The sequence below is a fragment of the Crocodylus porosus genome, unplaced genomic scaffold, assembly GCF_001723895.1.
Source record: "Crocodylus porosus isolate Cpor-Errol unplaced genomic scaffold, CroPor_comp1, whole genome shotgun sequence".
Lineage (NCBI taxonomy): Eukaryota > Metazoa > Chordata > Crocodylia > Crocodylidae > Crocodylus > Crocodylus porosus.
The window spans coordinates 31,505,229-31,528,539 of NW_017728950.1; the positions used below are offsets into that span (position 1 = coordinate 31,505,229).

Below are 23,311 nucleotides of genomic sequence, written 5' to 3' on the forward strand. Positions count from 1 at the left end.
GTTTGACCCCAGTACTCTTTCCTGCCATGGCAGGGGGTCAGACTAGATGATCTACTCAGATCCCTTCCAACCCTAGAAACTATGAACCTAATATGAAACTATGACCCTAGGCATGTGGTATGCTAGCTAATGCTGAAAGGTGTCTATGTGTGTGTCTCCAATTTCACTGGGACAGGACAAAGGCAAACACTTAGGGCTTTTTGGAGCTAATCAACAGGTCAGCTGGTAATGTCCCTCTGTTCTTTCCTTGGAAAAATCTGTTTAAGAAGAGCTTGAACTAATAAGAGAGGCTTTTGTTTTCATGAAGGGCTGAACAATGCTGTGTTATCAGCCCCCTGCTAGCTCCCTCACTTGTCAGGTTTGCTACGAACAGTATGAAGAAGCAGAGAGATTGAAAAACTCAGTATCATCAACAGGTGCATGCACTGCATCCCCCCTCTGCCTCAGAGTGCTAGTGGGGGGCTGGGGGCTGGCAACAATCCTGCCCCTTGAGCAGTGAGTGGGGAAAAGCCTGGGACTGTGCAGGCACGATGAGGGTTTAAACCCCTCCTTAATCAAAGCATCCTACCCAGGCCTGGCCATGCCCCACCTCAGCTCAGCACTGTGGAAGGGATGGGAAAGCTGCTCTAGCACCCCCTGGCTTCTAGCCTGAGCCACTGCAGCAAAGTGCCTGCATTTCCTCAGTCCAGAGGGAATGTCTGTGCCCTTGCAAACCGGTTCAACCTAGGCAGGTTAGAGTAACCTGCAAAGATTGAATCAATTCAGGCTAAGGCTTTTCAAATGTCTGTCTCTAACCCTATTCTAAGGTGAAACTGATTAGGATCTGTCCCCTAGCAATAGTAAGTAAACAACAGGGCCAGACTTCCACAAGTACTCAGCACCAATTAGTTCCTCAAATCTGGCCATCTCTCTAACTCCATAGTGGAAGCTGCTGGCTCCTCAGATCTTTAGAAACCTGGCCTCAAGCATCCAGATTAATGTAGGATATGTTTTCCTTTTCAAATAGGGACGGGACAGCTATTTGGAGAGGTACTATGTATGGCTGCCAATAGAAGAACAGCTCTCCAAGTGTATAATGGAAACTACGGGAAGTCTTTCAAAAACACCTTAAGATTTGCAAGCCTATGGGACTTCTGTTCCTAACTTCTTATAGGTCTTTTGAAATCTTTCCACACAGTAATTGTGACTTATGAGAAAACAAGACAACCTGCTAGCTAATATCATTAGAAAAGCAGAAACATTCAAAGCAACATTCTGAGCAATAGCATACGGTATGTGCACAGGGATAAAGGTTGTAGCCATGTTGGTCTAAAAGCAAAAGCAGTCAGTGTGGTAGATGTGATATCTTTTATTAGACCAGCTAGATAGCTGCAAAAAAAATGCTTTATTTGCTAGCTTTCAGGATCATGCACCCTTCCTCAGGCAAAGAAGAATGAAAAGAATGTAAAATTTCTCCCAAGTAGAAATGAAAATTCATATTGTACAGGAGAGCTGGAGGATGGTATAAGTTCTCCTGGGTGGAAAAGTTAATTTTGTGCAAATTGGACTCGGATAAAAGTTGGAGCTTTCTATTTACCTCAGAGGTGTCTGATGTCAAGCAGGATATCAAATTCTTTTCTTGCTTGCTAAGATGTTTCATATGTCAGAGGAGGACTGGAGATGGGAAGGTTCTCCTGGGCAAGGAAGTTCTGTTATGTTTAGCCTGCTCTGCAAGTATGCAAATTTGGCTTGAAACAAAAGGCTGGAGCAGGGGTATAAGTTTCCAGGTATCATGGTGTTGAATTTTACTTCTTTCTTGTAAAGTTGTGATGTTTTCATTTCAAAATGGCTAACTATGATATCTTCCATGTTACAGGAAAGATACCATATATTAAAATCTTTGCATCTCCTTTGCCTGAGGAAGCGTGCATGAGCCCAAAAGCTTGCAATAAAAAATGTTGTTGCAACTATCTAGTGGGTCTAATAAAAGATATTGCCTCTACCACACTGACTGGTATGACCACATACTTTTCCCCCACCTTTATAGCAAGAACAGCACACCACCCAACACCCGTCCTGTTAAAAAGGAATACTCCCATCAATAAGCAGCAGAATGAAATCAATTGATCTTCCATCAGACAGACAACCTTTTTGAAAGGTGATTTAAATAAATCCAAGGAAAAGTATACATAAAAAATGCAGAGGTGTTAAGTGTAGCCAAGACTACAGGGTGAGTGAAAGCCCAGGAACTGAACTCCCTGCTTTAAACACTAAACTACAATGCATCTCTTTACAGATGCATTATTTCTTATACCATCGATGTATCAATTTAAGCAAGTGTTAGTATTAGATGTATCCTTATTTTAGTGCCTGGCAATATACATGTGTACATTCTTGTAACAATTCTGGAAGTTACATTTCTATATCCCTGGACACTGAAAAACATAATATAACTTTCTGATTTCCTTTGCTAGCGGAGTAAATCTGAATTGATTCATCTCACCTTGACATATTATATAATCTTTCATCCATTATTATTTATTTTGGATATTGCAGTTGACGTACATAATCCAAAAGTAATCAATCCATGGTATATGTCTGCATATAACTGAGCTACGCTATCCCTGAAGACAAAATTTGCATTCATTGTGATTCATGGAAGTTATTTTCAACTTTATTTTCCTTTAAGGCTTAAACTGGAGTTGTATAAACAATAATTGTAAAGGTCCTCTTTTTGAGTAGATATATGGCAAACCACCTGCAGTCGTAACTGCTTAGACTGTGTTTTTTATCATGTCTTGCAAGCTAGACAGGATACGGATCAGCATCTGGAAGGGAAAGTCCTAAGGAAAGCTGGATGTGTGTCAATCCAGAGCTGGTATCCACCATAGCACTGGGCAGCATGGAGATACTCAACAAGCTGTATTTTGGATAAAATATAAAAACAAGGAGCCCCTTTTATGCACTCTCAGAGCTGTGGTGGGCATGAAGCCAGCAATCTTGATGCTTCTGAAAATGCTATAGCCTGATTGTCCTTACCAAACAGAGCTTGTGTGCATTCTGCCTATATGAATTGTTTTTCCTCCATTTCACATAGGTTCTCTACCCCCTCCTATCTTTGTGTATTGCATTTTTACAGAGTATTTTGCTCTAGAAGTGGCTCTGTCTCAGTGGTAGACACAGCTGATCATAAATGTGAGAAGATATTTAAAGTTTTAAGAACAATTATATTTATTCTATTCTCTTTTAAAAGACCAGTGAACTATCAAGCTGACTATAACATGGCACTGAAGTAAAAGAAGTCTTGAATGCAAAGAAAACAAGACAAACTCTTGAATGAATATATTCTCACTTGGCTCATAAAATGCTGTTTATTTTCAGGAATGAAAGGAATGACTGTCTTGCCTAAGGATCCAAGATGCTCATGTGAAAGCCCTGAAGCTGAAGTGAGTGAGATGGTAAGTTTTCATTTAATCTGTGCTTGTCAGTAAGTTACAGATAAATGTTTTCATTAACGCTTTATGGCAACCAATGCTAGGTGAGATGGCCCACATTCTCCGCTGTGCAATGGCTGAATTTCTCATGTCAGGAATAATTTAGGACAGAAGCTCCAGGTTCCAGCAGTATAAATGACATTCAATTCAGCCTGGCTTTTCTTGGGTATTCTCTGATCTGATGCAGCTGTTGCATTTTGAATTGTTTTTTATAAAGGCACAGGTGTGAAATGTTTGAGTTCTAGTGAAGGTGATAGCCACACAGGTTGGAACATTTAAGGAGGGAAAATTGCTCCAAAGGAAGTCTCAAAGAATGCCAGGTCTCTTGCTGCCCAGTAAAATGTCAACGGGTCACGGCAGAATTAGCATTTGGCCAGCTTGTATAAACCAACTGACCCTTCCTCAGCTGCAGCCAACCTTGCTGTTAACTCTATTCATCTCAAACAAATCCATGACCACTACTGTTCATGGGCCTCATCAAGTGCAGGAATAAAAGAAAAACAATATGTGAAACGGTTCAGCAATCCTGAGGAAAGAGAATGGGCAGAGAGCCTTGTTCATGTATTGTTCACCCTTTTCTAATACTGAAGAGGATATGGGTGGATAGCCCTTTTCTATACCTGTTATGACTTTATTTTGTCATTATTTGACATGGGCGCATATGGGTGTGTGCTAAATAAATTAGTCATAGGAAGGGAAATAAATAATTGAAGACAATGGGAGCTTGAAGCAAACTGGTTCCGGATGTTTGTGCAACATTATTGATATCACTGAGTGGGAAATATGCATATCTAGGGCAGTATGTGACATTGGGTATGGACACACATATATTTGGAGCCAATTAAAAGGGGCAACTGCCCTTTTGAGTTCTAGCTGTTGTGTGTGGACAAGCCAGGAACAATACAAATATAGCAAAACTGCTCCAGCTTTAACATTGCTTCAACACTACTTCATTCATTTTTTATTTAAATTAAATAAAAATAATATTCAAACAGTAAATGTTTGCTGTCAAAGTCTCACAAATAATCAAACCATTAGTCAAGGGTATCACTGGCTAAGGACCTGAACCAGGTGTCAAAAATCCTTTCCTAGCTCTTTCTTCTCTAGGTGCAGAAAGAGGATTTTCATTTTTATTTTTTTAACTTAGTTCAGTTCAGTAATTTAATTCCATACTAAGAAACTGATTGGGAGATAAAAACAGAACAGCTAATTGTCCCTTGTCAATATATGAATAAAACCTAGGTATGAGAAGCTGAAGTCATTCTAAAATCCTTATTGACATAGTAGCCAAAAATGATTAATTTTGTTCACCATCTTCAGATAGCACTTAATTCTTTTTTAGTGCAAAAATATGTTTTGAGAATTTTTTTTCTTGTTCATCCAGCACATTCAATTATAGTTTTATTTAACTAGCAGAAAATAACTTGTTTTTCTGCATTTTTAATTAAATTCAAGTTTCCATCTGTAAGCAACTTGCCACAAGTCATAAGTAAAAAAATGTAATCATCTAGTCATTTACTATTTTCTAGCATAATAAAGTGTAAAAATTGAGACTCTGGATAGACATGTTTAGTTTTGTAATTCCTCAAATGTGTATATAGTCTATATTCCTGGTTAACAAAAATGCAATACCAAACTTTGTTGCTAAACAACACATGTTACTGGTTCACCACCCATAAGAATAGGCTGTTCTTTAGGAAAATAACTAAAGTGCAAATGAAATAAAGATTAAAATGGATTATTTAAATAAAGCTTTCTTATAGATTTAAAATTAGGGGTTTAGATCCCTGATTTTAATCAATCTATTCTAATGAATATCTATATAAATAGAGTTTCCATGGCTTCATTTTAGGGTTATGACAGAAGCAAATGTCCCAAACCTACAAACTGTCAAAAATTCTGTTTAACCATAAAGTACTACCTACATTAGGAAATGGCCAGGAAGAACAAGAAAGTTTCAGTTATTATGGTTTTTTCCTTCCTTGTTTTTAAGTCTCTTAGTGACCTTCCACTGAAGGAAGAAGCTTAATGACATTGGCAAAAACTTGTACAAGGAAGACTGACTCAATGTTATCACTGCAACATGAACAAAATCACCAAGACAGTAGTTGTAGGAACTGTATAAAGAACAGCATAGCACCCGTATTTGCATCTGACTAAAGTCTGACCACAGCCATAGCAAGTCTTGCAGTGCTGAAATATGGCTAAGATTAATGGAGTTACTCAAACAATTAAATTATGTGAGGCTTATATTTTTGTAAAGTACAGGCGACCCTTGCCATTTGTGGGGGATACGTTCTCATATCTCCTGCAAATGGCGAAATCCGTGAATAAGGCACTGTGTTCATGAATGCCGTCTGCGTTCATGAACTCAGTGTCCCCGGCAGCTGGTGGGGGGGCATGGCTGCTCTGGCAATGGCGGGAGCACAGTGGCGGCAAATGCGGAGCTCCCAAGGAGCTCCTTTAAGTATATTTAAGAAGCAGGTTTGGCATTCCCGAATATTTGAAACCTGGAATGCCAAACCCATGAATAGTAAGGGTTTCCTGTATACAGTTTGTCAACTAGCTCTTTATATGCAATTCCATAAAACTCAAATGCAAATTACCCTTGCTGCTGTTCAGCAATGAAATGAACCATCTTAGTTTTTATACAGAAAAAAACATGAATAAGCCCTAAGCAGCTAGCTACACATGCAGTTCAGAGAACCAGGGTGAAGTTACATGTTACATTTAGACCATACTACATCTGTGGAATCTTAAGCAGTTTTAAAGTTGAGCATACAATCACACATTAAAGGTTAATACTGTTTCTTGCCTGCACAGCTCTCTCTTGCCACTAGATGGCTGGGAAGCAGGGGTGTGGCTAGGAGCTAGGAAACCTGACTCTATCTCTGCTGGGGGGTGGGGGGAAGCTAGGAGAAGTGCATTCTGAGATGTTGAAAGACCGCAAATTGCTTGTTTCATTTTAGGGTTGGACCAGACTGAAGCTACCCTAACATGAGCTAGGTAACACAGACTTGCCCTTGCCCAAAGTGGTGTAAACTTAAGATGCTCTGAAGGTATTTATCATGAGTTAATGAGCTTTAACGTGTGGATGCTCACAATGTAAGTGCCCTTGCTACGGTCTAAGTGCAACATGTAACTTTACCCCCAGAAGAGCCTAGACACCTGGTGTAAATTAACATAAATCTGTTAATTGCAGTAGTCTTAGACCAGTGGAAGACATGAAGGTAGTAGGCCTGCTGCAGGGGAAGGGAGGAGGAAGGTAAATTCTCCTCTGATGTGAAAATTCAGCCATTGAAGACTTGGCAATGTATGTATATGTACGTGTATTTATAGACTAATTCCAAGTGAACTCCAGATAGAGAGTGTAGGAGGGAAGTGCCTCTGCAGTCATAAATCCCTACTGAACTGCCACAACTGCTTCCTTGGTCTTGTCTTGGAATGATTCTTCACAGCTTTGTAGGGAGGGTCAGCTGGAAGAGGTAGTTCAATTGTATCTCACACCATCATTGCAAAGACCCTGTGGTACCTAAGATATCACTCAAGTCACTGAAAGCCTGGCAATTTCATATGCTGACCTAGTGAGGGCTGGAGGACTGGACAACAGACTTGGGAAGACTAGAAGCTATTCTGACTGTAGGTGTTCAGTTGTTGGCAGCTGTTGACCATGGTGACAGGGTTCAGGTTACTTTAGATAGACAGAATTTGGGAAACATTATAATAAAGGAACTGCTTGCCCTGGTGGGTAGAGATAAAAAATAGAGATGATTGACATTTGTCCTCATCTACATCAAAAATGCATATTCCAAAGCAGGTCCTCACTTGATGTCTACCCACCTCTACCTGCTCCTGCCCCATAGTCTCCTTCACTTCCATGGAGCCATGAAGGTATGCACTAGCCATGGATCTGGCTCTACACAATAAGTAGGCCATTAAAGTTCATATGCAAGTCAATGGGCATTGATCACTTTAGAATGTAAAAATACCTCAGTAAAGATACAGAAAACTTCACATTACATTTGTTCCCTGTAAGGATAGATTATGGCCCCACCAAACTAAGATGTATTGTTGTAAACCTGCATCTCTCTCTTTCTAAGTACCATATGCCATGCCATATCAGGCCTGGAAGAATCCCATTAATCCCATTTCAGACAGTGAACAGCTCCTATACTTGATCTTCACCATATAATAGAATAATTTTTATGACAAGAAGGGAAAACATATGACCCTCATGAACAGATGCATGTTTTTTGGGCCAACCAAGTGAGGCCTCTTGTTAGACAAAGTTCATGAACTATGTAGGCATTTTCTCTTTTAAAACAATACCTCACTGCAAAATGCTACTTCTTTGTTTGCTGTTCTCAAAACATCTCCCCTATACATGGAATGTTTTTGGGTTACAGTGTCAGAATAACACGCACTCTATTATTTGAAACTTTCGTCTAGCTGTAATTCAGAGAGAAGAGTATGTGTGGGTGGCATAAACTGCAGCTGCTTTCTTTATTTCTCCACCATCATTACTGCTTAATGGTAAAAGTTAGTTGACATCTGCTTCTGTCATTCCATTCCTCTGGAATACTTTCTTAACAAGGGGTTGTAGAAAACCTGTAATTTCTGTTGCAGATTTGCATAGTGATGATGCCTAGTCCATAAGTATGTTTCAGAGCTTCAAAGAACTCCCCAGGCATCTGATATCCCAGCCAATGGATTCTGTTACTTTACAAGCAATGTGCAGAGCCTGGGCAGATTCCTCTAATGCTTCCTTTTCCATGCAAATCATGGTTTTGGCATTCCTGTCTTAAGTAAATGGTACTTTCTCAGGTCTTCATCTTTAATAAGCAATTCTGCAGTAGCAATCTTATTTTCAACCCATAGTTTAATAAACCATTGGGACTATGCAGACCAGGTATTTGCAACAAAATTAAAACCCAAGAGGAGGACGAGAATTTGAATATTGTATAGTATGGCCTAAAATTTTAAGGTGGTTGTTGCAGGATCCTCAATATTTAGGGATCTCAGCCTGAGACACTTTTAAGGGACATGATTACCCAGGAAACAGATGTTCAGAACTCTTTGAAAATCAAATATGGCTAACATATTTCAAGTTAGGCACCCAAATCCACTTGTCATCTTTTAAACCTGTATGCGTCTTGAACTATACTCTTGTGTCAAGTCATGTCAGGACTGGAAGAATGCCACTAAAGTCTATAAGAATTCTTAGTTAAAAACAAAGGCAAGATCTTAGTTAGTTTCAGAGAACAAGATTATCTGCCTTTTATATAGTTTACTATATTTATATAGTTAGCTCTTTCCAATTCTAATTACTGTCCTCCAAAAGTCCAACTCTGTCCTGTGTTACATTAGCGCTGCACCATTCACCTTAGGGTTCGGTAGAGAAGAAACTCTACCTCATTTATGAAAGTGTTTGTGAGACTGCAAAACTAAGCAGTCTTTTACAATTATACTTTGCTAATTGCTCTTGAAATAAGTATTGGGCCTGGTGTTGAGCTGTGCAACATGGATAGGAGAGCTGAAAGAGAAATGTGTTGTCTAAAACCATCACTGCCATTATGTTCGACCTCTGACTTTGTAATTTTATTTATGTGCCTCAGCTCGGAAACTGTCAAAAGTAAGTAACAAAACTGTCATGCTATCTTGTTTGTAAAATGTGCCTGCCTAGCTTCATATCCTAAAGCAAACAACGTTGCTCACTCAGCCTGGATTTGAATGAGATGTTAAAATGCAGGAAGCATTTGCTAACACGGAACTGGATTTCCATATAGAGTGCAGTAGGTTTTAATTAGCAAGTTGACAATCAGCTCTTAGTTCCATCATATCATTATAGTTATACTTTGCATGATTTTCCTTATAACAATCTAAAAATGCTGTGAATCAAAGACCTCTGCTTAATGAGATGAGAGGTTTCACTTCTGTAACAAGAGCCTGATCCAAAGCCTGCTTGAGTTGTTGGGACCTCTTTTTTCCAGCAGGTTCAAAAAAAGATCTTTAGAATGCATTTGTCATTGTTCCTTTGAGAAACACATCAAGTTGCAAAAAACTATTCCTTGAATATTATTATCCAGTTTCCTCAGAATTTCAGAGGAGTTCTGGGTAGGTTTAGTTTCCTCAATTAAACATGCCAGTTTGATCTTCCTTGTCATCTCTTCCACAATGAAGACCACCTCTGGTATTTGGGGTCACTTTAACATTATTGCGAGAGAGATGGACCTCAGTAGCATCTACCAAGTACTTGGGGAGGCCTGAATGTCTGTGAAAGATAACTTAACTAATTAAAGTGTAAAAAGAGATTAAATGTGGTTAGAGCTTCCAGGAGGGCTCATTAAAATTGGAGTACCGCAGAGTCAGAACAACTACTACTGTGCCTTGGCATTCTAAAGATATTAAAATTGACTTATTAACTGTATAGGCCACACTTCGCAAAAAGGGGTCAGGGAGCTTCTAATAAAAGGCAAGAAATATAGAAATGGAATAAAGTATTAAAATGAGAGCATACCACAAACTCCCCCCACCCCCCTTTCATAACGCAAAAGCAATCCCCTCTACCTCATCCCTTTTCATTTCCCCTGTCCAACTGAACCTCACTTCCCAATCCACACAACATCTTTGCAAAAAAAAACCCCCATACTTTCTCCCATCCCTATCCACTCCTACCTTCTCTTAGTCCTGCACCTTACGCCTAAGGCGGTCTCCCCCTTCCCACCCCCTTTATTACTGTCCCTCCCAAGCCACACTCCCTCTCACAAATCAGGGATATGGCTGTCTCCCAAATCCACTCCTTATCCCCTTTTCCACATGGAAACTTCTTGTTCAATTAAAGGGTGAAAAAATAATTGCTCGCTTATATTATTAGCTGGGTTTTTTGTTTTTTGGGGGGGGGGTGTTGGGGAAGGGGGTTGTCTGCTTTCTGTGTCTATAGCGGCAGTATTCCTTGCACAATGGAGCCTTGATCTATTCTTACATCTTCTTAAGTGTTTCTTTAATACTAAGTTCCAATCCATTGTTAGACACTGAGGCTGCTTGCAGACATTAAAAAAAAGTGTTTTACTTCAAACTTGGTATGCTCCCACACCGAACCCAGCACATGCCCAGAAGAGGCATTGCAATAGTTGAATCCAATTCACCCAACATCTGTATAGATTAGGTGCTTTAGTGGGGGGTTTTGGGGCTTTTATCTAAATAGCTGATTGAATCAGGTATTAGATAAAAGTGCAAAAAAGCCCTGCTGAAGTGCCTGATCTGTATAGACGCTCCTGGATGAACTAAGGGCACTGCCTCCTCTGATTACATGCATTTTGTTTTTTTGTTTGTTTGTTTGTGTTTAACATCTGTAAGTAGAGACATTTTCTAGTGTAGCTTCCTATAGATAACAGACTATATGAAATCAGTCCTGAACAGGTGAGGGATCTCTTAAAACACTTGGACATTTTCAAGTCTTCCGGGCCAGATGCTCTGCATCCAAGAGCCCTGAAGGAACTCACTGAGCTTATCACAGGGCAAAGCTGTTTGAAGAGTTGTGGAACTTGGGAGTTGTCCCAGACGACTGATGCAGAGAGCTAATGTGGTGCCTATCTTCAAGAAAGGGAAGAGAGATAACCCTGCAAACTACAGACTGGTCAGTCTGATTTCAGTCCTGGTGGTCCACTGGCTGACACAGCATCTGAATGAGACCTGGGGGTCACAATTGACTGGAAGATGAACATGAGCCAACAGTATAATGAAGTCACCTGCAGGGCAAAAAGAACTCTGGTGTGCATCACCTGATGTGTTGCGAATAGATCTAGGGAGGTGCTTCTCCCTCTCTATTCATCGTTGGTGAAACCACAGCTGGAGTGCTATGTCCAGTGCTGAGTACTGCACTTCAGGAACGGTGTGGATACGCTTGAGAAGGTACAAAGGAGGGCCACCTATATGATTAGGGGCCTGGAGGATAGGCCCTATGAGGAGAGACTCTGGGATCTGGGCCTGTTCAGTCTGAGTAAGAGAAGACTGAGAGGTGACTTGATAGCTGCCTACAAGCACATCAAGGGTGAGCATCAAAATCTAGGGGAGCAACTCTTCCGGAAGGCACCTCAAGGGAGGACAAGAACCAATGGGCACAAGCTAATTGAGGGAAAAATTAGGCTAGACATAAGAAAAAGCTTTTTTTCTGCAAAGATTACCAGAATCTGGAACACACTCCCAGCAGAGGTGGTGCAGTTGCCATCCTTGGATGTGTTCAAGATGAGGCTGGATAAGTACCTTGTTGAGCTCATTTGAGCCCAGTAACTTCCCACCCATGGTGGGGGACTGGACTTGATGATCTTGCAGGTCCTTCTGGTCCTTCAGTTCTGTGATTCAGCTATGAGCTAGCAGCAGTCTGACCTTTCACTAATAGTTTTGCATGACCCTGAAGTATGTCTAGTAATTCCATAGCACCAACTCATTGTGTTTCTTGTCGCAAAGGACTAAGACACTGGTGGTTTGTGGCTTGTAACTGGTGCTGTACAGAACAGAACGGAATTGGTTTCCCAGGGCCTCATGAAAACCTTCTTCTGAATTCATTGTTTAAGCCTGGAGTTGCAGTCTGGTGTTTCTTTGGAGTTGAACAAATCCCCCAAAACCACAGAGTAACTTCTCTGAAACTGCAAATATTTCCACTCAAAACTATTCAACAGAGACCCTCTTTCTCAGGGCTCCTGTCTTTGCTTCCCCAAGGCCTTGTTTTTTTGCTGGCTTCCTATCTTCCTGATACAGTGCAGGGATTCAGTTACAGAATTGTAACAGTTACAGCACTAGCAGGTCCCCAAATGTTGTGGTTAATAGGCTGGGTGTGTGGAGGAAGGTAGGGAGGAAGCCCTTGAAGAGAACTTTTTTCTGTACTCAGCACAGTGGTACAGCATCTCACTTGTGTATATGTACTGATGGACTCAGAGGTCTTGGGAGGTATATAAAGCTATTCTTGCACTGGTGGCAGAGGCAGGGGTGCTCCCCTGAATGCATTCTCTGATCATGGTGCTCCTCTTTAAAGATTTAAATGGCAGGAGTTCAGTCCACCTGCTTGACTATCTATCATATTGTTGCAGCTATAGCCAGTAAGATTGCAAATTGCAGTCTGTTCTCATAGGTGTCAAGGTTATGACTGGCACATAAGTGGCCAGGCTTGACTCTAGAGGGTCACAACCCAGGGGAATCAGGAACAGACAAAGTAAGGAGCCTAACTAGAGTCAGAGACAGTTGAGTCAGGAGGCCAAGATCTATAAGGGACTATAACAAAGGTGGTCACCTTGAGTAAAACCATGAGCCAGGCGAATGCAGAAACAGGAGACAAGGATCCAGGCTGCAGTCACTAGCTAAGTAGCTATAACTGTATGGCACTGGGACTTGGGCAATTGCTGCGGTAAGCCAAAAGCTGACTGTCAGAGAACAGGGGTCAAGGAGCCCACTAGAAAGTTTGGAAGCATGAAAGGGTCAAGCAGCCCATAAGGCAGGAACCAAGGAGGGGAGGGGGGGAATTAAGCCAAAAAAGCCAAGAAGCAGGACCCAAAGAACAGGAAATCTTGAACAAAAAGGCAAGAATAGGCATAAAAGAGCACAAGAAGACTTCAAAAGCCTCAGGTTAGGCAGGAAGACATCTATTCTGTTGGGTAGCTGTATAGGCATTGAAACAGCTGCTGCTTATAACCTGGCAGCCATCCCTCCTGCAAGCCACTGGGAGTAATTAGGCCACTGGCAGCCAAGTCCACTCAGGTACTCAGGAGCAGCTGGAGGCCATGTAGCCTGTTTGCTGTGTGGACTCCTAATAGCTGAGGTGGAGGAGGAGTGAGCAAGAAAACCTAGTTTTGTTTTGGGGTTTGTTTTTTGGTCTTTTTTTGGGGTGGGGTTGATATTCAACTTTAGTATGCTTAGGAACATTGTCTTATATCTAATACTTCTAATTGCAATTCAAGACCTTTTGAATGTTTCTGAAATGTCAATAATTGTTGTTAGTAATGTATACAGTTATAGCATAAGAAATGAGATCTTGATCACGTAAAACTCTTATTTTTACATCATAGCTAGTTTCTATTTCTGTTTGAAGATGCCACCATTTCTTACCTCCTTAAAAAGGTGCCTATTGTAATAAATCATCTAAATATGATCTCATTTAGGTTTGTCCAAAAGGATAAATGCTCAATCATTAATGAAATCTTATTTTACTAATAACAGATAGGTATGCTGCTGCAAACATTTTTACTTAGGTTCTCGAGCACCAGCAAAATAAAGCCTCAAATCTTTATTTCTGTGTTGATGGTGACAAGTGTAAGAGATCCTTCAGGAATGAAAATGTTTCAAGAACTTTATTTTTCAAATATGTATATAGAACATATTACATGAGTCAGATAAGTATTGCTTTGTTTTGGTATGCAGACCTCTGCTCTTGAAGCTGGAAGCTTCAGACAGAAGCAGTTTATAGGTGAGCTATAGCCCTAGTGGGAACTGGAGTTAAGTGGTATTGTATGAAGAGTGTATTTGTTATGTCATTAAATTAAAATCACATGTGATGGCATAACTCCAGCTTTGTGTCCCCTTTCTCTGTTTGTGCCCTTCAAGACGGTCCTTGGCCTTCTCTTCCTCCTTTGATCTTCTACTTGGCCACATAGCTCCCAGTATCATTTATTCCGTCATCATTAATGACTTTTAGATCCATCTCTATGCCCCATCTTCTCTCCTTCCTTTTGGTCCTATGTCTCTACCTGCTTCTGATGTTGCACTTCAGTTGGCAAAAAGCAGACATTTTTTTAACTCCTCTGTCTCCCCCCACCACACACACTTCTTTTTCCCTCAGTGCTGATTACTCTATCTCACCTCCTTGTTCCTCAGGAACAATGTTTGATGTAATCTTATATACTGGTCTTGCCTCATCCTAATTCTAGCACCAAATCCTGCTGGTTTGTCCTCTATAGCTCTTCCCAAATCCACCTGCTTCTTGCCACTCTCATTTCTATGCTCTCTCTTATCTCTCATCCCAGAATCTCCCACACACCTCATAATGCCATCTTAAAATCAAATACAATTTGCCCACTACTCTTATCCTGCCTCAGACTGCTACAAAGTCTCAGCTTGCTTTTTTTTCCAAGTCCCTGTATGGCTTAATTCTGAGAGTGTTTTCCTGTTAACTCTCCCTCTTTGTTCCATTGCCTCTGTCAAAGCAGCTGAACTGCCTCTTTGAATTCCTTCTTCTATAGTGACCCATAATCTTGGAATCCCGTCCTGGGTCCAGCCCACCATTCTTCCATTCCCACTTTGTGCTTATATATTGCAATAGCATCTAGAGGCCCCATTCAGAAATCCAAACCTCATTTATCTTAGTCAATGCAAACACACTAAAGAAGATTGTCTCTGCCCCAGAGAACTTAGTCAAAGCAGACTCCCATCTTTCAAGTCCCTCCTATAACCAACTGCTTTAAAATTGCCTGTAACCCCTAAATTCTTATCTCTTCTACATGAGGTTGCTAACAATGCTAATGGTGACAACCGAGTTCTGTTGGATTGGTGCTGGCATAGTGGGGCTTTATATGCATGATTATATCCTCCCACTTTTAAATACTGAAAACATAGAATCTTCTTTGTCATGTTAGTGAGGCCGTAACCACGATGATCGAGGATATATGTAAGAGGCAAGGATTTGTTAGGGTGATATCTTTTTTTTTTTTATTGGACCAAATGCATAGTTGGGATAAAGTTAGACAAGAGTTAGAATGCATGAGATTCACAGCCGGTCCAATAAAGCATATAACTGTAAAAAAATTCTTGCCTCTTAAGTGTCTTTGTGGAAGATACTTGATATAGTGGAGGTTTGGTTTTTGTTTTTTTTAGCATGTGTACACACTATTTCTTGACTTGGCTGCACAAGCAGCTTTACTGATCCAAAAGCTGCTTTAACTATAAAATGCAATGAATTTAAGCTACTGCAGTGCAGGATTGCTTTATTCTCTTTAGACTGTCTTGTCTTTTTTACTGCTCTACTGTTTGTATAGTGTTGAATAAAATTTGTGCATTCCTCACAAGGGATGATCTAAAGCTTACTGAACTCAGTAAAAAGACTTCCATTGAGCTCTGCATCATGCTGTTGGTCTCAACACAAATACCATGTGTTACTTTCTACTATGGTTCTGTGGGTTTTTTTAGTAATTGGTTTTTTTAATCTTTTCAGAAGCTGTATGTTTTAAATAAATACACAGTGATTGTACAGAACTAGGGAAATATTGTAGTTTATCATTATTTTGTCTCAGCAGGTAGTATAAATATCTGAGACAATGTGGTGTGATAGTTCTTCTGGGCATATGGTAATTAATAGGCCTGTGCGAAGTGGCTAGTATTCACTTCAGATTCGGCCGATTCAGGGGACGGTGATTCGATTCAGTGATTCAAATCACTGTCCAAATTTGAATCAGCCAAATCTCCAAATCAGCCAGGCCAGGCCCATCCCCAACCCACTCTCCCAGCCCAGCAAAGTCTGCCCGCTTGCCTTAGCTCCCAGGGCACTTGGGGAAAAGAAAGCACCACCTCACCGGGTGCTGCCAGTCGGGGGGGGGGGGGGCGGTGATTCCCACTGCCCCATGCTGCATGGGGGGCTCTGCACAAGCCCCCCAAAACCACCACACCCTAGCTCCCCCACAGGTACCCCGCCCAGGCCAGCTCTGGCTCTTTATGAAAAAAAACAACCAAACATCCCCTCCTTAACTCACTGCTCCTGCCAGGCCGGGGGCAACCCCTGCTGCCCCACACTATGTGGGGAGGCTCTGCACGAGGCCCTGATGCCACTGCAGGAGCAGTGAGTCCCGGGGCTTTTCTCAGTTTTTTTGTTCTTAAAGGTCTGGAGCTGGCCTGGGCTGGGGGAGCAAGGGGGGAGTCAAGGGGCTCATGCAGAGCCCCCCATGCAGCATGGAGCAGTGGGAGGCAGTGGGAATTGTGCCCCCCCGCCGCCTGGCAGCACGGGGTGAGCTGGGGGAGGGTTTTTCTTTAAAGGGCCAGGAGCTGGGGCAGGCAGGGCAGCCGGAGCCAGCAGGAGGTGGAGGGGTTGGGGGGCTGGCAGGAGTTCCCTGCATGGTCCCCTCTCCTCTCCCCCCTGCCCCTAGTACTTACCAGCTCTAGTCCAGCTGCAGCTCCGTGCTGTAGCCACCGGGGACTGCTGGAATCATCAAAGCTCTCCGAATCTTTCCAAAGATTTGAGGAGCTTTGAATCGATTTGGACCTTTACATTTCTCCCCTGATTCAATTTGGATTCAGAGATTTGGCCACCAAATTAGGCTGAATCTCTTCCGAATCAAATTACCACCCAAAGCTTCGCACAACTATAGTAATTAACACACACACACACTTCCAGAGAGCCTGCAAACCAACTCGAGCAGGTATGATACCTTAGAGTAGGAGAAGAGGGTGGGAAGACCTCATCAATGACATTGACACTGAGGGGATTTGAAGGATGTAAAGGAGGCAACTAATTGAATAGGAGGTTCACCCCAGGAATGGTGCAAAAGAAGACACAAAATCCAAAGTGGGATAAGGAAGTGGAACATTTTAAGAAAGAGATATGAAGGGGACAGTGGGGAGTGGAAGAAACTGGAGCTGAAATACTGGCAGAGGTCAAAGTGTGTAGAGCTTAAAGAAGGACATTTTTATTTCCCTAGAGCTACGATGACTACCATCACAGTGATAGGAACACCATTGTTTGTAGGTGGAGCCATGAGTTATGCAGTGTCCCCAAACCAGGTGCAATAAGAACTACAAATAAACATGACATGCTAGAAAGTTTTTAAGGTGTTTTTGTGGGGAAGACTAGGCTACCTCTACAAGAACAGAATAAAATAACTTTTATTCATGGAGTTTAATTCTATGAACATGACTGGCTCTTGCAATTCTGACGAGGGTGCTGCAGTAGTAAGCACTACATCCTGTAGTACACGTTGGCAGGGTTAGGCCTGTGGTTTGTAATTTGGTGGCTGGTAAACTAGTTTGCAGTGTCAGTTCCACAGCACTGTTCACCCAAGTATTCATGCTGCAGTCAGAGTGATTTTTCTCATGTGGTTGGTTACTGATGGCTATCTGGCTCATGCCTGGAATGGAAATAAAGCTATCTTACCAAATGTATTTGCATAAAGAGATTGTTGGTCAGCTGTGTAAGATTTTACAAATTTAATGGTATTTCTGCTAAGTCAATAGAAACCCCAGTCATGGTTGAGACACTGTTGTAACATATAGACACATAGTTAGAAAGTTCCTGTCATGGAGATCTTGCAATCTCTATTGATGAGAGAGGCAAAGTGGCTTAATTTGCATAACAAGTTATTAACAGAGCTGGAATAGAACCTAGATCACCTCATTCTTCCAGCAGTTCCTTACCTACCAGCTCTCTTTAATCGTGCCTCTGTATAGTAAGCATTTCCTCCCTGTACTGAATATAAAGCATTTATGAATGTGACCTCTGAATTTCCCACATCTCTTATGCTAACTGATTGATGGACCTCTGAACTCATTAGAGTGTTATGAAATGCACAGAGAATACATGGGAGTTCCATTTTGCTTTCACACTGTCAATCTGTGTGTTCCTTCATTTGATTTACCAGCATGTCATTCTGAGGAAGGGGAAAAAATTCCAGTCACAAAAATGTCTGGCAGCTAATATAAATATTTTAAATCTGCATTGTCAGCAAAACCTTCCCTCATCCTCACTGAAAACTGATGGCTGAGACTACTACATAAAGCATCATGTTTGGGGGGCATATTTTTTTTACTAGGGGACAATATGTAACAATCAGAATGCCACTGAGACTTTCTGAAATGTGGACCAAGAATTCTCTCCCAGTTGATCTCTTCAGCTACTCTGCCAGCACTGGAGATTACAAGCAACCGTTTTCAGTTCTGACCATGTAGAGCCATCAGATGCACTTTCCCCACCGTCACCTAAATCACATGCTTCGAAAACTTGAGTGGCTATCACAGAGGCTGTAGAATTTACTGCCTGCAGAGCAAAACAGCATGATCAAGGCATACACGTGGGGCCTTCCATATCCAGGAATGTTGATGATAGCTTTTCTTTTCCTCGTGTACTTGACCAAACTATTGATGTTGCAGAGTTTGTCAGGCCTATGTATGAGGAGCACAGCAGACAGGTTCTAGTGACCTCAGAGACTTGCTTAATGAAATCAGTTCATATCTGAACAAGATCTACCTCCCTGAAGGTGCCAGAATGTTGCTAAGTGTTGCATTACTGCTAAAGGGAACACTCTTCTGTTCACATCAAGATCTCTGCTCCTAGCAGAGCAGTATGGGATGTGGAATGCCAAAGCAGGCAACAATGTGGCTATCAGTTTCCCCCATACCTTTACTTTTTCCTTCATACATCTGTATCCCTCATGCACTGTCTTCACCAAGAAGCTCACCTTCCCATGCTCAAGTCAATGAAATCTGTTTCTCCTCTGTCAGCAGTAGCTCCATTCCTATCTTTACCTATGGAAGAGGACACATCTGTTTTGGGTCTGAACTAGGTCAACCTATGTGATGAAAATGAGCCAGAAATAAGCACATCCTACATGTTGAAAAGAAAGACATTTCATTGCACAGAGTTTTTGTATAGGTATATGGCCTGGTTCTCAGATGTAATGAACATCTTTGATACTGTAGAGTCTCACAGGAATTGCAGGTATTCAGCTCTCCATAAACTCAGGCAAGTAGATATGGGATATCCTGAATGAGTAATGCTACTGGAAATGGGTTAAATTTTGCAGTCCTTCACACCCAGCCAATCACTCCTGTAAGAAAAGTACTGCATAAAGCTATGCTGCTTTTAATATGCAGGATTTCTCCACCTCATGCAGTAGGCAGGTGGCCAAATCCTCCTATCCCAATACCCACGGAAAGATCTGACAAGTTTTGAAACCTGCTCAGGAGACCAGGGCCTTCAAGTAGAGGCTCAGATGCTCCACAGAACTCGCCCGACTCATCATCCCAAAGGCAGCATAAGGGTTCTCTCAGGCTGCCTGCAAGTCAAGCTTTCTATAACTGTACTGGATGGAAGAATGCTCAATACATTATTTTGGGCTGTAAATTTCCTACTGGACTGAAGAGGAATAGAGAGTAGTAGAGTAGCACATCTTTTCCCCATCACAGAGTACTAAGAGAAGATGGGCAGATCCAGAAGAGGGCACAATGATGTGGTTGTACCCCACTTTGTACTTTCAGTGTGTGGTTTGGCCAGAGCCCCTGCTTTTTCAGGACTCTGGAGCCCCACAGATGTGCTGCTGATGATTCTTGTTCCCTCCTTTCCGCTGCTGATGAATTCAGACAGAAGCAGTATTCACCTCTTAGGCTCTAGAACCACCTGAACCACCTTGATCAGCTGGTGAGCTCAGACAGGAGCCTATGCTTACCAGAGCTCACCCAAATTGGGTGCATGCATGTGTGTGTGGGGGGGGGGGGGTTGGAAGAGATGCATCTCTGTTGTCCTGTTTCTGGATCTGCTACTGACAGCAGACAGGAAGCTGGTGTGGTGTTAGGGAAAAGGAAGTCTCACTTAAATAATATTCAAATTTAAAAAATGGATAGATTTTTGCAGATATTTGTATTCATCTTATCTTCCAAGCTGCTTTTATAAGAATGTGAGCTATCTTCCCATTCATTAGTCAGGCAAAACTCCTATTGACTTTTCCTACAGCATGCTAAACTTTCTTCCCTTATTCTTCAAGCAGCTGAAGTTGTCCTGATTGCTGTAAGCAAGGCACATAACAAAATGCATCCTTAAAATAAAAAAATTCAGACATAATTTCCTTCTGCTGTTGTAACTGTTAAAAATGCAAATTACAAGCAAGAGGCAATACTCATTAAAATATCCATGATGAAATAGCACTTGACTTCCTCTATGTAGTACTGATAGTGTGCTGCCTAATTAATACTAATTAAATGCACCCCTTCTGTAAGGAAAAAATAAAAATCAAAACAGGATCAGGATGACTTGCTATGTTGTTTCTGCAAATCTTCTGTTTGTACTTCTACAGTTAAGCATAATTTTGTACAGAACAGGAAGCAGGACAGGGGTTATAACTAACGTGGAGGAAGTGGCTCTGTTGAAGAATTCAGACACATCTGTTTAATTTCTTAAAGTTGAAGCATCTTTGGCTCTCCTGAATGTCACATGAGCTTCTTTAGGGTGCAATACTTCCAACCACAGATGTTCAAAAAGTATTACCAGAGCCTGCAAAAATCATGACTTGTCTAAAATTACTGGTTTCTTAGTTTGGAATCTTTAAAAATTGATCTTCTGCTTTCAGTCTTTACAGTGAAGTTACTTCACATTTTTCATCTTGTGAAGCCATCATAATTAGAAATTCTTCTGATAGTCTTCTCATGGTTCCAGCTGCTAGTGCTTTGAGAGAAAACACCAAACATTGCAACACTTGTGATAGAGTCACAATAGATGGCAGTGTTGTTGATGCTTCCTCTGTTTTACCTCAACAGTACTTCCAGTCTGAGGTACATTTGGTGACTCAGCCTATGTGCCTGCACAGCAGGCAACAAGCTCTTCCTCTACCCTTGTGAGAGGTAGCCCAAAATTCCTGGGCAGAAAGGAATATTCAGGCCCCAGGTGCTGACAGATGTGCAGCTCCCTGGGCTAACTCATGGTACTTTACAGAAAGCACCATGAGTTAGATCAACCCTCCCAACCCAACAGATGTTTGCTGTTGGATCAGGAGGGTGGAGGATTGAGCTCCACTTTGCAGCTGATCCAGTGAGAGATAATGTGTGTCTGCAGCTTTTTCCCTTAGCCCTCCCTACCCTCACCAGCTCCAGTCCTGTCTCAGAATGGGAGGGGGGTCCATTTTGGGGTTTGCCTAGCCTATGATGAAGTCAGGGGATGGGCTCCGATCTACCCACCCTATCCTTCAGCACATGCTGGGCAAACCCCAGCTGGAACTCCCTTCCTTCCCTTCCCCCACTCCCATCCTGAAGACAGCACTAGGGAAGTCTCCCTGTCCCACCCCCAGCAAACATTAAGAGAAGTTAATGAAGGTACTGTGCTTTGGAGTGCGTTCATCTGAACCATCATGTAATGAGGATTCATTTGTTATGTGGTCAGCAGTTATGCCAACTGCCATGAAAACACCAGGAGACCCAGTATTTCTAAGTCAAAATAACTCCAACTCACCAACTCCTGATTTAACCCTCAAACATCCAGATTTTCCCAGCTGGTAAGTCTGTGGAGGGGAAGGGGCAGAATGGAGGAGATCGAAGTCCCACAGTGAGGGAGGTAATGGGAGTGGGGCAAGCAGATGGGGCCACAGGGCTGGGGCAGGTTGTCCAGAGATGCGGGGGGGCAAGGGGTGTCGGTTGCACCCCCGTGGGAGGCATGTACCCCCCATGGGGCAGAGGCGGGCTCAGGTCACTGTGGGCTTGGGTCTCTGCGTCCTGGTGACTTTGCCTCAGGAGCTCAGCTGTGTGACACCATTGCTGCCCACCTGGCAGGCGGCAATGGCACTGTGTGGCTCGGCTCCTGGGACAAAGGCAATAGGATGCAGAGACCCAAGCCCACAGTGGGTAGCCTGTTTCTGTCCCATGGGGGGCATATGCCCCCCATAAATCCCCCAGTGTGCACACAGCTGCAGGGAGCTATGCCTTGCCCCCCACTCCCTCTGCACTTCTGGATGACCTGCCCTGGCCCTTCATTCAACCCAACCCCTGCTCCTGTCCTATTCCCTCCCTCACCATAAGGGCTTTGGATTTCCCCCTGCCCCTTCCTCTTCACTGTCTGTGTGTCTGCTTCTCACTCCCAAGCCACGGCCTCCACCTCAGCCCTGTTGCTGCCCCTCACTCCTGACCCACAATACCCTGCATCCTGCCAGGGTGTGCAGGGTCCCTCCCTCCCTGGGCTCCAAACCCCCCTGTCCATACCCACAGCCCCCCACACCTTCACAAATAACTGCCCTCCCCCCACACATTTCAAAAATAGCATCTCATTATTTACATGCCAATTTCTTGAATGCTTTAAAAAAGAAAAGAAAAGAAAAAAAAAGCATCTCCTGATTTTTGGCACGGTGGAGTTGACAATAGTGGGTTGGGCACTTTTTAAAGTCCTGTGCAATTTTTGTCAGTGCACAGCTGTAGGGCGCTTTCAGTGGCTGATCACGCAACAAAACATCACTCCTGTTTCCTCTTATTCCCTGCCATGATTAGGGTGAAACTGATGGAGGAGCTTTGCTTTTACTGTTGCTATTTGTTGGCACCAAGAGAAACAATGTGGTGCATGTGGTAATTAGCTGTTGATGTGGCCTAGCAGCGAATTACTACTCCATGCTCCTCAGCAAGAAGGAAGCAAGGGAGAGGGATATTGCAAGACACAAAGGCATGCCCCGAACTATAAAACATGCTTATGCTGTATGTAAGGAGAATATTATTCTTATTATTTACTTGGACTGCCCTGGTGTCATCCCTTTGGACACTTCGAATGGAGGTGCAGACCTGTCTGAACGGTAAGCGTGGGTAGTCACATAGTCATCACGTAGATTGATCTTATAGTCATATTCACATAGATTGATCACAATCACATTTTCTGGACCCCTGAGATGTAGTCTGTGGACCCCTAAGTATTTGTAGATCACAAGCTGAAAACCACTGGTCTACGAAGGTGCCTTCTTTCATATGATAAAAGTTGTGTCCGTATCTTTATCTTGATGTGCTTTGGTATTTTGGTTGATTCAGGAGGTCTTGGCCATCAGAGATATTACCGGGGATCATTACATGGTAGTGGCTCTCGTTGACCCCTTACCCTGCCTTCTGACTCCGAGACAGACATGCATAATTGG

At 42.4% G+C, this 23,311-nt stretch overlaps 1 protein-coding gene across 2 annotated transcripts in view; it reads left to right on the plus strand.

Annotated features, from left to right (window-relative positions):
* LOC109323397 (A-kinase anchor protein 2-like) overlaps positions 1–23,311 on the plus strand; it is a 459,659-nt gene that overhangs the window by 271,372 nt on the left and 164,976 nt on the right. For both annotated transcript variants that reach the window (XM_019554905.1, XM_019554904.1), the window contains exon 8: positions 3,370–3,437. In XM_019554905.1, the coding sequence (XP_019410450.1) occupies positions 3,370–3,437 (68 nt within the window). The remainder of the gene's footprint in view (positions 1–3,369; positions 3,438–23,311) is intronic.